Source organism: Panicum virgatum, chromosome 5K (assembly GCF_016808335.1).
Source record: "Panicum virgatum strain AP13 chromosome 5K, P.virgatum_v5, whole genome shotgun sequence".
Lineage (NCBI taxonomy): Eukaryota > Viridiplantae > Streptophyta > Magnoliopsida > Poales > Poaceae > Panicum > Panicum virgatum.
Window position 1 is genome coordinate 26,383,778 of NC_053140.1, and position 15,913 is coordinate 26,399,690.

A 15,913-nucleotide genomic window follows, 5' to 3' on the forward strand; every position below is an offset into this window, starting at 1 on the left:
AAGTGGTAGATCACATCCCTGTCATCAACCTCCGTAATTGTGTTTCGGTTAGCAAAGTATCTCTTGATGTAGTCGCGCAAGGACTCAGAGGGAAGTCGCGTGACGCTGCCCAGATCCCATCTGGTTTTGGGACCCAGGCAGGCTGCCTGGTAGTATTGGACGAAGGTGGTGCAGAGATCCTGCCAGCTATTGATCGTGCCAGCAAGAAGGGATTCCAGCCAGTTGAGCGCCTGGTGGCTCATCATCACCGGGAAGTACGCCACCATGATGTCGTTGTTGCCGTTGGCAGCTCGAATGGCGATGGAGTAGGTGCGCAGCCATGTCTTGGGGTCGGATTCGCCATCGAATTTCTTGATGCCGACTGGCTAGAAGGTCGCGGGCCACTGGATGGCTCGCAACCTGTCGGAGAAGGCGGAGAAGCCGTCGAGGTCGTCTGCCGGGTTGTAGTCGTTGCCGCGAGGTGGATGATCGCGGTTGTTGCGATTGGCGCCGGGTACACCGTGCTCCTCGCCGTAGCGGCGACGTCGCTCCCGCTCGGCGTCATCCCGCTCGCGATGACGGTTGTTGATGCAGGGCCGAAGATCACGACGGTTGAGGCGGGCACAAAGATACGGCTGATCGACCTCCTCGTCGTGGCTATGGGGGCGTACCGAGCGGTTGGAGCTCGACTTGACCCAATAGTTGGAGCACTCCTTCCTCAAGCCCTGAGCCTGGGATGTTGAAACGTGGAGGCGAGCACGGGCTTTTGCAATCTCAGGAGTTTGGTGAAGGTTCTCGAATACCTGGAGTACGGCGGCCATGTTTGCAGATGGCGTGGCGAAGACTTCATGGCCGTCGTAATCCAGGATGAACTCGTTCTTGGGATTCCTGGGCCTTGGTGGAGATCCACGCCTTCGTGCCACCCGAGGGTTTTCTTCGCCTTGGCGAATGACCTCCTCGTTGGCCCGGCGATCGGCGCGAAGAGCATTGCAGTGAAGGTGATCTACCTGTTGTTGGTCATCCTCGCCATCGAAGGACTCAGAGTCCAGCGAGACAATCGAGATCTGGCACCAACCGTTGGGGCTGTTGCTATTGGGCAGGAGGGTTAAGACAACAACTTGACATTCAGCCTCAGGATGTGAGGGCGAATTAGATCAGATCTGTTCCGAGTCGGACAGATCCAACTCGGTGATGCGCAGGTTACCCATGCGTACTCGGACTTGATCTGAGTAGGCCGCCGAGTTGTTGCGGAGTCCGTAGGATATGGAGGCCGAGTCGCCTGGATGACCCAGCACGCTCTCGCCGAGTTGGATGCACTTGGCAATGGATCTGGTAACACGATCTATTCCGGAGATTAGATCAGTGTTGGAGATGGCAGGGCGACATGTTGCCTTAGGGCGAACGATCGGAGGATCGTTGATGTCGAGTTTGGAAACTCGATGAACGATGGAGCTCTGCGCCGTCAGATCAGATCTGACGCTTGTGGAATTGACGCTCTCGGTGCTCGAGGGGCTGGTGGGTGGGCTCCAGGGAACCATAGTTTCCGGGAAACTACCGAAGGTGAAGGAGAATCCGGCGGCGGCCTGCATCTGGACGCTAACGTTGGCAGAGAAGAAGACGCCGGATCTTGATGCCAACAACTCGCTGCAAGGATTCCTGAGAAATTGCCCCTACCTGGCGCGCCAACTGTTGGATTGCTTATCCGGCAACTCCACCAGGGGTATGCCCGGCGGTAGATTTGTAGGTGAAGGGGGGATTCCGGAGCCAAGAGCTAGATGGTTGCGAGATGAAGCTAGGGTTTAGATAGGTTCGGGCTGCTCGGGAGCGTAATACCCTACGTCCAGTGTTTTGTGTATTGTATGAGCTTGATGATGAATGAGATGTTATGTTTTCTATGGGTCTCCTCACTGTGCATTTATAGGCCAGGTGCCGTGGGTTACAAGTAAGGGAGGATATCTACTCGGGTTGTTACATGGAATTAGGTCGGTTGAGATCCCTAGATATCCGAAATCCATATCCGCGCCTTGATCCAGATCCTCGGAGGAACCTTCCGACGTCCAGCCGTGTGCCTGTCCGCCGGGTAGTCGTGCAGAGTGGTCCTGGCTGAGTAGGTACCCAGTCGGGAGATAACTACTCGGCTGGGAGGCACCCGAATGTACCTCCGTCACTGCCCTCATGCCGACCTTGGAGGCTGAGACTTTCCGAACGGCCTGACTCATCCTCCGTCGTCCCGACGGGACGGGTGAGGAGGGACAGAGGCCCCTATCACTTCAACGTCCGACTCACCCCCAATGGACGAGTCGGACGACACCTCTAGATCCGCCGCCTTCGGCTCCTTCAGATCGGCCGAGGCAGCGGCGTTCTTCCCAACATCCCCCTCTGGCAGGGGAGCAGGGGATTAGTACTTCAACTCTTTCGCGTGCAAAGAATAAAAAGTTCCGAGTTTATTACAACCCAACGGGTGCGCCGCATATGGAAAGCGAGACAGAAAAACATGGAAACAAAAGCAAAACAACTCGGAAATAGAAGAAGAACAACTCGAGAAGCACAGAATACTTACGGCTCTTGTCGGCCACTTCAAGCAATGTGCCTTTGGGCACGCTTTATCCCGGATCGCCCCTGCATCATGCAGGCGACCCGGTCAAAGCTTCATCCCGGGGGACCTTGCGGTTCTGCCCCCGGGTCGGGTCTTGCCATCTTGGCAATCCCAGTACTCGAAGCTGGGGTGCACCCTGTCCTGAATCGGCTGCACTAGCCTCTTACTAAAGGACATGGCAACCACAGCGCCTGTTAGTCCCTGGGCCGCAGGCCAGCGATCTCATTGAGGAGGAGCATCGCCTGGACCATCTCCTCCTCGGTCGGCGACTATTCCCAGCACGCGTGATACTCTGGCACTCGGCCGGTCCGAGCAGGCAGATAAGGAGCCAGGTTCGACACCACGAACCACTCCTTGTTCCACCCCTTGTTGCTGTCATGGAGCTCCAAGGCCGGATACGACCGACCCTGGCGCAGAGAGAAGGCGGCGCCACCCACCACGTTGCAGCGGGCGTTGGACGGGTACCCCTTCAGGTGGTACAGTGCCCGCCACAGGTTGAAGTGGGAGGCGATGCCCAGGTACGCCTCGCACAGATGTATCAAGAATGCGATCTGCGCAATGGAGTTTGGTTTGAGATGCGTTACCTCAAGCCCATAGAAGAAAAGGAGCCCGTGAAAGAAGACCCCGCGGGCAAGGCGAATACCTTCTTGTAGAAGGACTGGAAGACCACCATCTCTGTGCGGTCCTCCATCGGGAAGTCCTCCCCATAGCAGCACTTCCACCCTGAGATCTCCTTCTCGGGGAGGAGGCCGCGCTCCACCAGATCTTGAATGTCCTCCTCTCGCAGGGTGCTCGGCACCCATGCCTCCGAAGGTGGTGGCACGTCGCTGGTGCTCCCCGATGCGGAGGAGGAAGACCTCGGCGAGACACTAGCCATTCCGGATGGCTGTGTGCGGATCGGATCTACAGGAGGATGAATAAAAGATGGCCGACAGCGAGGAGGCAAGAAGGCGAGTTCAGGAAGGCTTTGGAACGGGTAGCCCTCCGCGGGCTGGGCCCTTCCCTTTATAAAGGGGACCGGGCGCGTGCGCAACGGCAACCCCAAAGATTGTGCGGAATTCAAATCGACTTTTCAGAAACTGCCCGAGTCATACTTGGTAAGGAGCGGGCCCCCAACAGTAACTTTCTGCACGTTGGGGCCAAGGCCAATGGTAAAAATACAAATTACCAGGATGACTAAACCACTTGGTGTGTCTCTGCGATCCTGCCAGCGACCCTGCTAGGGGTTGGGTGCCGCAAACCACTCGGCGCGTCTCCGCGACTCTGCCAGTGACCCTGCTCGGGGGCTGGGCACCGCAAACTACCCGGCGTGTCTCCGCGACTCCGCCAGCGACCCTGCTCGGGGGCTGGACACCGCAAACTACTCGGCGTGTCTCTGCGACTCCGCCAGCGCCCCTGCTCGGGGGCTGGGCGCCGTAAACCACTCGGCGTGTGGCCGCGACTCTGCCAGTGACCCTGCTCGAGGGCTGGGCGCCGCAAACTACTCGGCGCGTCTCTGCGACCCTGCCAGCGATCCTGCTCGGGGGCTGGGTGCCACAAACCACTCGGCAGGTCTCCGCGACTCCACCAGCGACTCAACTCCGGGGCTGGGCGCCGCAAACCACTCGGCGTGTCACTGCAACTCTGCTAGCGACCCTGCTCGGGGGCTGGGCGCGGAAAACTACTCGGCACATCTTTGCAACTCCGCCAGCAACCCTGCTCGGGGGTTGGGCGCCGCAAACTACCCGGCGTGTCCCCGCGACTCCACTAGCAACTCTGCTCGGGGGCTGGGCACCGCAAACTACCCGGCGCGTCTCCGCGACTCCGCCAGTGACCCTGCTCGGGGGCTGGCCGCCGCAAACTACCCGGTGCGTCTCCGCAACTCCGCCAGTGACCCCGCTCGGGGGCTGGGCGCCGTGACTTTAGAGTCAATTCAATCCGGTCTGACGAATGATTGGGAAAACGATAAGACAGCATGAAAGCCTGAGTGCTCTGGCAACTCGGTGATTCAGATTATCAAGACTTCTTTATTGACCCTCAAAAAGCTTATTCGAAACCTTCCGAGGCTCGGGGGCTGCACCCAATGGGTGCGCCCAGGGGCGCATCCCGTTGAAGATTAAAGTGGGACAAGATTCATCATTTGATTACCGAAGAACTTTGCATCATGTCGTCCATCAAGATCCAGCTCAACTCTCCAGTACTCGGAGGCTTGATGGAGGTACACCAGGGTACCTCCCAGACGAGTAGTTATCTCTCGACTGGGTACCTACTCGGCCGGACCACTCTGCACGACTACCCGACGGACAGGCACTCGGCTGGACGTCGGAAGGTTCCTTCGAGGATCAGGATCAAGGCACGGATAAGGATTTCGGATATCTAGGGATCTCAACTGACTTGATTCCATGTAACAACCTTAGTAGATATCCTCCCTTATTTGTAACCCATGACACCTGGGTTATAAAGGTGCCAAGAGGAGACCCATAGAGATTCATTCTTTCATCGCCCTCTAGCTCATACAATTCACAAAATACAGGACTATTGGCGCTCCTTAAGTACCCCTTTTATCCATCGTTTATCCTTGATAATGGCATGAATTTAATATCAAAATCACTAACCGTCCTAACCCCGGCCTATTATTGGTCATTTTCACACTTGCACATATATTTGGGAGGAACTTCGTTTTTGCAGGTTTTTGGCCTATTTTGGAGCATGAAACGACGAGGCCCGTGATCGAGCGCTAACACGGAGAAAGACGAAGGCCAAAGCCCAAAGGAAAGACCAAAGCCCATGTTGATTCGAAGCCCATTCAAGCACATCCATCCTCCAAGAGAGCCCAAAGGACCAAGCCCACAAAGATGAGATCAAGATACTTCGGGATTAAGCAAAGCAAATGAAGATTTAAGGAAGGATTCCCTATCCTATCCTTTCCCCAAAGATATCTCCAAGATAACGACGTCCAAAGGGGTGCAATTGTGAAGGACATAAACTCTAGAAGATGCGAGGAGTCTACACGCGAAAGATGAGACTGAGGCGAGCCCGAAAGAGGGTAGGCCGGCCGGCCTAGGCCCATGGGTCCGGCCGGCCTAGCCCGTTTCTGAGGTGGTTCGGCCTCCCATTCGACCGGTGGCTTCCTCGGCTTATAAATAGCTCACACCTTATTCAACTCGGAGCATCCAACCACCCAGAACTCGACGAAAACATAGGGCCAAGACCGGAGGGAGACGACGGCCGCTGCAAGTCTTCAAAGTTGTCTAGGAGATGGCTTAGGCCACCCTTAGCCGCCATGGCCTCCCTGTGTGGTTGTGTCATGGTGGAGTTCATGAGCTAGTTGGAGTCGTCAATGGTATGTACTCGGTGGTGACGATCCAAACGAATCTATTATGTGAGTAATGATAATCATGTCTTCCGAATCTATTAGCGATCATGTTCTCTCTTTCGAATTTCATTCTTTTCTTTGGGTTTGCTTCATCTTAGATCTATTATCGATATAGATCGCTTAGCATGATCTTGTAGTCATGGTGGCTAGAGGTTCATGGCGGAACTACCAAAGGGGTTTCGACTTGCTTCAGGGTACTTTTGTCCAAAGGGGGGTGTTGTGATAGGGCGCTGCCACTAAGTAGGTGGGGTATCGAAGGATCAGATTGAAGATTTTGATTTAAAGATGCTTTTGATTGAGATGCATGATTTATTTGCTCGTTAGCTTGAACTACAACTAGATGACGATAGGCCTAGTCAGGTCTTTGGTTTTGCTATGATTAAGCCTATGTTCATGGATGAGATCAACTTTTACACATCACTCATATCTGTCAAAGGTTTACCCTTTATATGCAATCAATGCTTCATGTTAGGATAGATCCGTTAGATTAGATGGAAAACCTTAGGTAGTTCTTTGTCGATCCACGGATTGATAAACCTTGGGGGAATACTCTAAGGGAAAAGCTACACGAACCGTGCGCTTGCGGTATACAAATCGGGGCGCTAATGAGTGTCAACAAGCTTTTCTGACGCCGTTGCCGGGGATCGGCAACACGAACCCTAGGGCGATCTATCTAGTTTTTGGACTAACCCTAATTTTATTATTGCATATATCCTGTGTTTCTTGTTTGTGTCCATGAATGCAGGTAAAACCCTAGACACAAAGCGATTGAGAAGTTCTCAATGTCCGTACTTTGACAAGTCCAATCTCACTCAAGCAAGTTGATGGCTATGTGAAGACCCGTTCTTTAGTGGTAGGTGCTAACTTTTGTTAGTGGCCCAGCATCCGCTATCGAGTCTCCACTCCCCAAAGCAAAAGATGATAAATAAGGTACGCCGCCGTGTCAATTGATTTTAAAGACTAATGTTTTTGGGAAAAATTGTTTGTTCAAGCAATAGATATGAAGCATGCCCGCGAAGAAACTCGTGCGATCGGATCATCATCATCTCCAAAGTGTTACTGTTGTAATGAGTTTTTCGTCTAAGATCAGAGAAGTACCATGAGCAAATAATAGATTATTTTGAAGCTCCATCAAGTCTACTTTTCAACACATCAAGAATCGTGAATTTTAGAGATCGGTGTGAAGAGTTATGATAAAATCTTTCAATGCTGCGCGTTCTGAAATGTCTCGGGACAGAGCTGTCGGGTGCCACAATTAGGGACACCCTAATTGGGTTACTAAGACCACTTTCGAAAACACAAACACATGTTAAGGCAACTGGGCCCACGAAGGTCCCCGGCCTCCTTCCAAATCCGGAAGAAAGGAAAGGACTCAAAGAAGCCCAGCATGTGGCCCATTCGCAACCCTCTCAGGCCCACCGAACAATCTCCGCCTCGCTCGAGGGTAGCGGATCTACCCTCGAGCGGGTCACTCATCTCCGCCTCGCTCGAGGGCTCCCTCCGGGACCCTCGACCGCGCAAACGCATCTCCGCCTCGCTCGAGGACAGCGGACCTGCCCTCGAGCGGGTGGCAATTCTCCGCCTCGCTCGAGGCCGTCTCCCGGCACAAGGGACAAACGGCCCCGCCGCCCAACCGACCGCCGTACGAAGGCATTAAAAGCCAGCCACTCCGCCACGGCTCAAAGGACGGGCGGCGTCAGACTGCCACTCCCGCAATGGATATGACCGGCGTCCCATCCACTGACCCCGGTCACCGCTCAGCCACCCCGGTCGCTGTAGCAACACTGTGGAGCATTCAATACGGCACCAGACAAGTTGGCGCCGCCCCCGTTACTGTTCTGCCGACTCCCACCATCCAGACCATCTCCCGCTGGGGAAGGGGTCTGGCGATGTCACGTGCCCTTCCGAGAGGAGCACTCTGCATGCGCGGGCGCGACCCCGGACCTCCCTCTTGTGGGGTCCGGGACTTCCACGCGCTCCCGGACCTTCTAAATGTGCACGCCCGCACTCCGACCAGGGGGTCCGGGACCGTCCCACACTATTACTATCACCCGGATACTGCAGGACGGCCGCCGCCATCTCCGCGGGACCAAGGACGAAATCCAGGGCGACAGCGACACGCGCCGCCTTCCCACAGTGTACTTCCTACAGTGTTCGACCACTGTACCCCACGATTCAAGGGAGAACGACGACTTCCGCGCCCCTACACTCATGTACACCGCCCCTCCTTACAACTATAAAAGGAGAGGGTGGGCTTCCTTTTGCGCATGCTGATCAGATCTCTCCAATCCAAGGTTGGAAGCAGGCTCTCTGATTTTCCCTCAGAGAACTCTCAGCACTACCGAGCACTCATCTCGCCCGGATCCACTTCTAGCAGAGACTTGGGAGCTTTCCCCCCTCTCTCGCCACGCTTGTATCCCCTACTACAAGCACCCCGGGTGCAAGATAATACAGTGCCCTCGCACACTCTTTTTGCTGGACGTACGGCCCTGCGGCCGGAACCAGGATAAACCGTGCGTTACTGTGATTGCCTCTTGCATCATCATCTGGGACGAGGAAACACGCAGCATTTACTAGTTGGGATCCAGGCCCCCGGGTCGGGACACCGACAGTTGGCGCGCCAGGTAGGGGGACGTCTGCGTGACATTTTCTCTCTTTCTCCCATTTGATCTCCAGGAATGGTGAGCAGATCAAACCCATACCCTATGGGTGTTTCGGATCCGTTCCCATCGGGACGCGTGATCTCGTTCGGGAGTCTCGAGTTCAGGGCAACCGGCAACGGTCACCTCATGCAGCTCCTCTCCTCCGAACGCAACCTCATCGCTCCGACTACGCCAGCCCGGCACAACGGGCGCTCGGGAAAGCGTTTGTGACAAACACGCGCAGAGCGGCGTCGTGCGGCACGCCATAGCTCCCCCACGTGGGTTGAGGCTGGCATGTCGCAACTCACCATCGAGGCGAACGGGGCTACCGTTCCGCCATCACGTGCCTCGGCATCATCTGTGCCGGCACCGTCATCCGCAGCGGTGCTAGTGCCTCCCAGGGTGGGCTCGACCTCGCCTTCGCCCTTCCCCTTCGGGATGCGCAATACTGCCGCTCGCACCTACGCCTCTTCGATCAGCACTAACTTCGCCGAGTATGAGGATCTGCCGGGTCATCATCTTCTATCAATCCGCAACCTCATCGCGTCGTCCCTCGACGAATCCTACCCCGGGACGGCGAGCTCGATCGCCGACGACGTCGACTTCTTCATGAACAACTTCACGGCCGAGGAGGCCGAGGACTACTCCAGGGTCCGCGACCCCAACGCTCTCCGCGCATTCCAGCTGGCGACGGCCTACTGCCTCACCTGCTCCGAAGACTCCAGCGAGGGGGATTTCGATCCTTCCAGGGAATGCTTCGTGGCGGACCTCGCGGACGAGCAAGACGACAATGCTCCAGCCAACGACGAGGACGGCGGGGCGGACGTACGGGCAAAGCAGCCGGTGGTCCCGCCTTCAGCCCCTTCCTCATCAAGTTCAGCGGCGCGACAAGCTCAACTGGCGCAGCTCAACGAGCTTCAAGCCAAGCTCGACGAGCAGCGTCGGCAAACCCAGGAGCTACGCGCCGCACTCGAGCAGCAGCGTACCGTGCCTGGTGCACACGCCCGGGCGACGGGACGTGTTGCCCGGGGGCGCATCCTGGCCGACGACAATGTCGACAAGTCTCTAGAACTGCAAACAGCCGGCGAGAAACTCGTCGCTGCGGCCTATCTACTTCAAGCTATGCTTGAGCCATCGACACCTTCGGGTCGTAACCTGCGCCGCGAGGCACAGGAACTCATCGAGCAAGCTGCCGTGCAGCAGGCCGAGAGCTCTGCGTCTCGTATGCGCTCGAAGGCCCCGGAGCAGTGTGATGGGACTGCGCACCAGGACCGTGAGGTTTCTGTGCACACACCCCCAGCAGGGAAGGGCAAGGCAGCCGTAGCGCCCGGCGCGAGGGCACCCCCGGTACACGAGCGCATCGGAAGAGTTCCCGTAAGGGAGCGAATCCACGACACTCGCGGGCATGCTGGCGACGGCGACGCCCGCAACGTCATCAACGGCAGGAGGTACACCCCTCGACGGGGTGGACGCTTCGACCCTGAGCACGACAGGGGTGAGTCACCGGAGCCTCCGGGCACCCGGGTGTTCAGCCGGGAGATCCGGACCGCACCTTTTCCCCCGCGCTTCCGACAACCCAACACCCTCGTCAAATACTCGGGCGAGACTGATCCTGCAGTCTAGCTCAACGACTACCGCCTAGCGTGCCAGCTAGGCGGCGCGACGGAAGACGCGGTCATCATCCGCAACCTTCCTCTTCATCTTGCTGACGCCACACGAACGTGGCTCGAGCACTTGCCTGCGGATCAGATCTACAACTGGGCCGACTTGGTCCACATCTTCGTGGGCAATTTCCAGGGCACGTACGTGCGCCCTGGGAACTCCTGGGACCTCAAGGGGTGTCGCCAGAAGCCCCGTGAGTCCCTGCGTGACTACGTGCGACGCTTATCCAAGCAGTGCACCGAGCTCCCCAGCGTCACCCATGTCGAGGTCATCAACGCTTTCCTCGAGGGTACGACGTGCAGGAACTTGGTGCATGAGCTTGCGAGGAGCCGACCCGTTAACACCAACGAGTTGTTCGACGCTGCCACCAACTACGCCGCCGGCGAGGAGGCAGTTGGTGCCATCTTCGACGACAAATCGAGCAAGCGCAAGGACGATGCGCCCGCAGAGGGCGGCAACGTTAAACTCGACGCCCCCGCCAAGAAACAGAAGCGGGGGAGGAAGGGTAAGAAGCCGGCCCCGCCAAACCAGCGCGGGTTGGGGCGGGCAGAGGACTCCGAGGAGGCCTTCGCAGCCGCCCCGGACCGCAAAGGGCCTCGAGGCCCCCCTCAAGGCGGTGGTGGCCAGTTCGACGACATGCTTAAGAAGCCGTGCCCTTACCACAAGGGCCCGGTCAACCATACCCTCGAGCAGTGCGAGATGCTCAAGAAATACTACAACCGCGTCGCGCATCGCGACGAAGACAAGAAGAAGGATGCTGGTGACAAAGGTGGAGATGACGAGTTCCCCCCAGTGGAGAACGCCTTCTTCATCTTCGGAGGAACGACGACGAATATGACTTCTCGGCAGCGCAAGCGTGAGCGCCGCGAAGTCTTTTCCGTCACCAAGGCCACGCCATCCTACCTCGACTGGTCGAAGGACACCATCGCCTTTGGCCGCGAGGACCACCCCGACTACGTCCCGCATCCGGGACGGTATCCGCTCGTTGTCGACCCCATCATCGGCAACACCCGCTTCTCCAAGGTGCTCATGGACGGAGGCAGCAGCCTCAACATCATGTACGCCCCCACCTTGGAGCTCATGGGGATCGGACTGGACAAGCTACGCCCCAGCAAGTCGCCGTTCCACGGCGTTGCACCGGGGAAGCGGGTCCAACCCCTCGGCCAGATCGATCTGCCTGTCTGCTTCGGCACGGCAGCCAACTTCCGCAAGGAGATACTCACCTTTGAGGTGGTGGGGTTTCGAGGATCCTACCACGCCATCCTTGGCCGTCCTTGCTACGCCAAGTTCATGGCGGTCCCCAACTACACCTACCTCAAGCTCAAAATGCCGGGACCAAAGGGCGTCATCACCATCGGCTCTTCGTTCGAGCACGCCTACGAGTGCGACGTCGAGTGCGTAGAGCGCGCGGAAGCTCAAGCGGAAGACGAGGCCCTCGCAGCCACCCTCGACAAAATGGCAAGCGAGGCCTTGGATTCCACGCACCGACATGCCAGGAGCTTCGAACCTGCCGAGGGTATCAAGAAGGTGCCCCTCGACCCGAGCCACTCCGACGGCAAGGCGTTGCAGATCAGCGCCACCCTCGACGACAAATAGGAAGTGGTGCTCGTCGATTTCCTCCGCGCCAACACAGATATCTTTGCGTGGAGCCCCTCGGACATGCCTGGCATACCGAGGGAGGTCGCCGAGCACTCTCTTGATGTCCGACCCAACTCCAAGCCAGTGAAGCAACACCTACGACGCTTCGACGAGCTCAAGCGCCGAGCGATCGGCGAGGAGTTGCAGAAACTTCTGGCGGCCGGATTCATCAAAGAGGTATTCCATCCCGAGTGGCTAGCTAATCCAGTATTAGTAAAGAAAAAGAGTGGAAGCTGGAGGATGTGTCTGGATTACACTAGTCTAAATAAGACATGTCCGAAGGTTCCCTTTCCTTTGCCACGAATCGATTAGATTGTAGATACTACTGCGGGATGTGAGCTCTTATCCTTTCTTGATGCTTACTCCGGTTACCACCAAATCAAGATGAAAGAGTCCGACCAGCTCGCGACTTCTTTTATCACACCTTTCGGCATGTACTGCTACGTTACGATGCCCTTTGGCCTCAGAAACGCCGGAGCCACCTATCAATGGTGTATGCTCCACGTTTTCGGAGACCAACTCGGGCGGAGCGTAGAGGCATATGTCGATGACATTGTTGTCAAAACCAGGAAGGCGGATGACTTGGTTGCTGATCTCAGGATCGCATTCGATTGCCTACGAGCCAAAGGGGTAAAACTTAACCCCGAGAAGTGCGTGTTTGGAGTGCCTCGAGGCATGCTCTTGGGCTTCATTGTCTCCCAGCGGGGCATCGAACCCAACCCTGACAAAGTCTCGGCCATCACTCGGATGGGACCGATCCGAGACCTAAAGGGGGTATGGAGGGTCATGGGATGCCTAGCGTCCCTTAGCCGTTTTATCTCGCGTCTCGGCGAGAAAGGCTTACCCCTGTATAGACTCTTGAGGAAAACCGAGCGCTTCACGTGGACCCCCGAAGCTCAAGAAGCCCTCGAAAGGCTGAAGGCATCGCTCACCCGTGCTCCCATTCTTACACCACCTACGGACGGCGAGCCCCTCTATCTATACGTGGCCGCGACGACCCAAGTGGTCAGCGCGGTGATCGTTGTGGAAAGACAAGAGGAGGGTCAAGCTCTGCCCATCCAGCGGCCGGTGTACTATATCAGCGAGGTATTGTCTGAAACCAAGACACGCTATCCACAGATTCAGAAGCTGCTTTACGCAGTAGTATTGGCTCGGCGCAAGCTGCGTCACTACTTCGAGGCCCACCCCGTCACCGTGGTCTCGTCTTTCCCCTTGGGAGAGATAGCCCGCAACCGGGAAGCCGAGGGCAGAATCGCCAAATGGTCTGTGGAGCTGATGGGAGAGACACTCACCTACGCCCCCCGCAAGGCAATTAAGTCCCAAATCTTGGCTGACTTCGTGGCTGAATGGACGGACATTCAGCTACCCCCATCACAAATCCGGGGCGAATGCTGGACTATGTACTTCGACGGGTCGGTGATGAAAACTGGAGCCGGAGCCGGCCTCCTCTTCATCTCACCTCTCGGAGAACACATGCGGTATGTGATCCGCTTGCATTTCCCTGCTTCGAACAATATGGCGGAGTATGAGGCCCTCCTCGGTGGCCTCCGCATCGCCATCGAGCTCGGCGTAAAACGCCTCGACGCGCGCGGTGACTCTCAGCTCGTCATCGACCAAGTAATGAAGGAGTCCAGCTGTCACGACCCGAAGATGGAGGCGTATTGCAACGCAGTACGCCGCCTCAAGGACAAATTCGACGGCCTCGAGCTCAATCACGTCCCGTGCAAGTACAACGAGGACGCGGACGAACTGGCCAAGATAGCCTCGGGGCGGACCACCGTCCCCCCGAACATCTTCGCTCACGACATCCCCAGGCCCTCCGTCGAGTTCAAGCAACCGACGGAGTCAGGCCCCTCGTCCGCCGGGCCCTCCGGCGGGAACCCCCCGGCGGACGGGGTCGAGCCCATGGATACTGACTTCGGGACAACCTCCGCGGACGAGGCCGAAGCGATGGAAGTTGACGAGGCCCCCGCTTCGCGAGACTGGCGCGTTCAGTACCTCGACTGGATGGTTCGAGGGGTCCTACCCTCGGACCGCGCTCAGGCGCGACGCCTTGCCAGGCGGGCCAAGTCCTTCGTTCTAATCGACAACGAGCTACACAAGCGTAGCCCCTCGGGTGTCCTGCAACGTTGCATTCCCATCCCTGAGGGCAAGGAGTTGATCCGCGACATCCATGCTGGCGTCTGCGGCCACCACGCCGCGCCACGCACCCTCATGGGTAACGCGTTTCGGCAAGGCTTTTACTGGCCCACCGCGGTCGCCGACGCCACTGATGTCGTGCGGACTTGCGAGGGATGCCAGTTCTATGCCCGAAAAACACACCTCCCGGCCCATGCTCTGCAGACCATCCCCATCACGTGGCCGTTCGCCGTGTGGGGGCTGGACCTCGTCGGTCCGTTGAAGAGGGCGCCCGGGGGCTTCACCCACTTGCTGGTGGCGGTCGACAAGTTCTCCAAATGGATCGAGGCTCGACCCATCGGCAAGATCAATTCCGAGCAAGCAGTCCAATTCTTCACCGACATCGTCTTCAGGTTTGGGGTCCCGAACTCGATCATCACCGACAACAGCACCCAGTTCACAGGCAAGAAGTTCTTGGCGTTCTGCGACAGCTTCCACATACGTGTGGACTGGTCAGCTGTGGCACACCCACAGACGAACGGGCAAGTGGAGCGTGCCAATGGCATGATCCTCCAAGGACTAAAGCCGAGGATCTTCAACAAGCTGAACAAGTTCGGCCGAAGGTGGCTCACAGAGCTACCCTCGGTCATCTGGAGTCTGAGGACGACCCCGAGCAGAGCTACGGGTTTCTCTCCGTTCTTCCTCGTCTATGGCGCCGAGACCATCCTCCCCACCGACTTGGAATACGGATCGCCAAGGCTCATGGCATATCAAGAGCAACGAAACCAGCGAGCTCGCGAAGACTCGCTGGACCAAGTGGACGAGGCTCGAGACGTGGCACTCCTGCATTCCGCGCGCTACCAGCAGTCCCTACGAAGGTACCAAGCGCAGAGGGTCCGGCGCCGAGACCTCAACGAAGGGGACTTGGTGCTGAGGCTTCGACAGGACAACAAGGGCCGCCACAAGCTCTCACCTCCATGGGAAGGACCGTACATAATCGCCGAGGTGCTCAAGCCCGGCACGTACAAGCTGGCAAACGAGAACGGCGAAGTCCTCACCAACGCTTGGAACATACAACAGCTACGTCGTTTTTACCCTTAGCATTTCAAGCTATTTCTCTATTGTTCGTAATCGCATTTTCAATTTCCCGAAATAATAAGGAAGCACGCTTCACTTATCGCTTTTTGGGAACCTTCCCGACCCTCGAGGGCTCGGGCGCGCACGAACATTGAGGTACGCCCGGCTTTACCCTCAGCAAAGTCGAGCCTCCCTCGGGGGCTACTACGGGGGGAACCCCCGAACGTCCCCAAAAAGTCGCCAATGTTTTTCGAAATATTTCCGTTTCGACCCTAAGCTTCTCGTATTCTTGGAAAAAATGGACGCGAGGCGTAAGCAACTACGGTACGGGGCTGGCCGAGTCGTGGGGCCGCCTACGCCTCCGGGATACGGCACCCCCCTCACCACCCTACGCCTACGTTGCTTATGAACGCGAACTTCCTCGCAGATGTTTATCTAAGTCGCATACGAAGAACACGGAAATAGAGTAAAGGAACACAGGCTCGATCACACAAGGCCTCGACGGGCCACACATTCAAATTACGAAACAAAATCCTTTATATCCATAAAGTGCGATTACAAAGTGCGACTACGATATAAACACTAATCTATTTACATGGGTTTCGAGGCCCAACTGTCCTAGAGGCTACCATCCCCCCCTTGCGAGTCTCCAGGGGCGTCGAATTCGGCGATGGGAGGGATGTCCGCCTCGAGCTTCTCGGCAAGGACGGTGGCGAACTCCTTTGCGGCTGCGTCGGCTTCATCCATGATGGCCGATGCGGCGTCCGCGTCAGCATCATCCGGGACGACGTACCCCGACGACACCCTCTGGAGATCCATGAGGTAATGCGTCGAGGCCACGGCAAG

General features: G+C 57.1%; 1 protein-coding gene across 1 annotated transcript; it reads left to right on the top strand.

Annotated features, from left to right (window-relative positions):
- Positions 1–11,240: 11,240 nt before the first annotated feature.
- Positions 11,241–11,857, top strand: LOC120710606. The gene has a single exon (XM_039996242.1). It carries the CDS (start codon positions 11,264–11,266, stop codon positions 11,828–11,830), a length of 567 nt encoding a protein of 188 aa, XP_039852176.1. The 5' UTR covers positions 11,241–11,263; the 3' UTR covers positions 11,831–11,857.
- The last annotated feature ends 4,056 nt before the right edge of the window (positions 11,858–15,913 follow it).

What these genes read in the sequence shown, in the direction of transcription:
- LOC120710606 (XM_039996242.1), top strand. Translation starts at nt 11,264, where the DNA reads ATGGACGGAGGCAGCAGCCTCAACATCATGTACGCCCCCACCTTGGAG.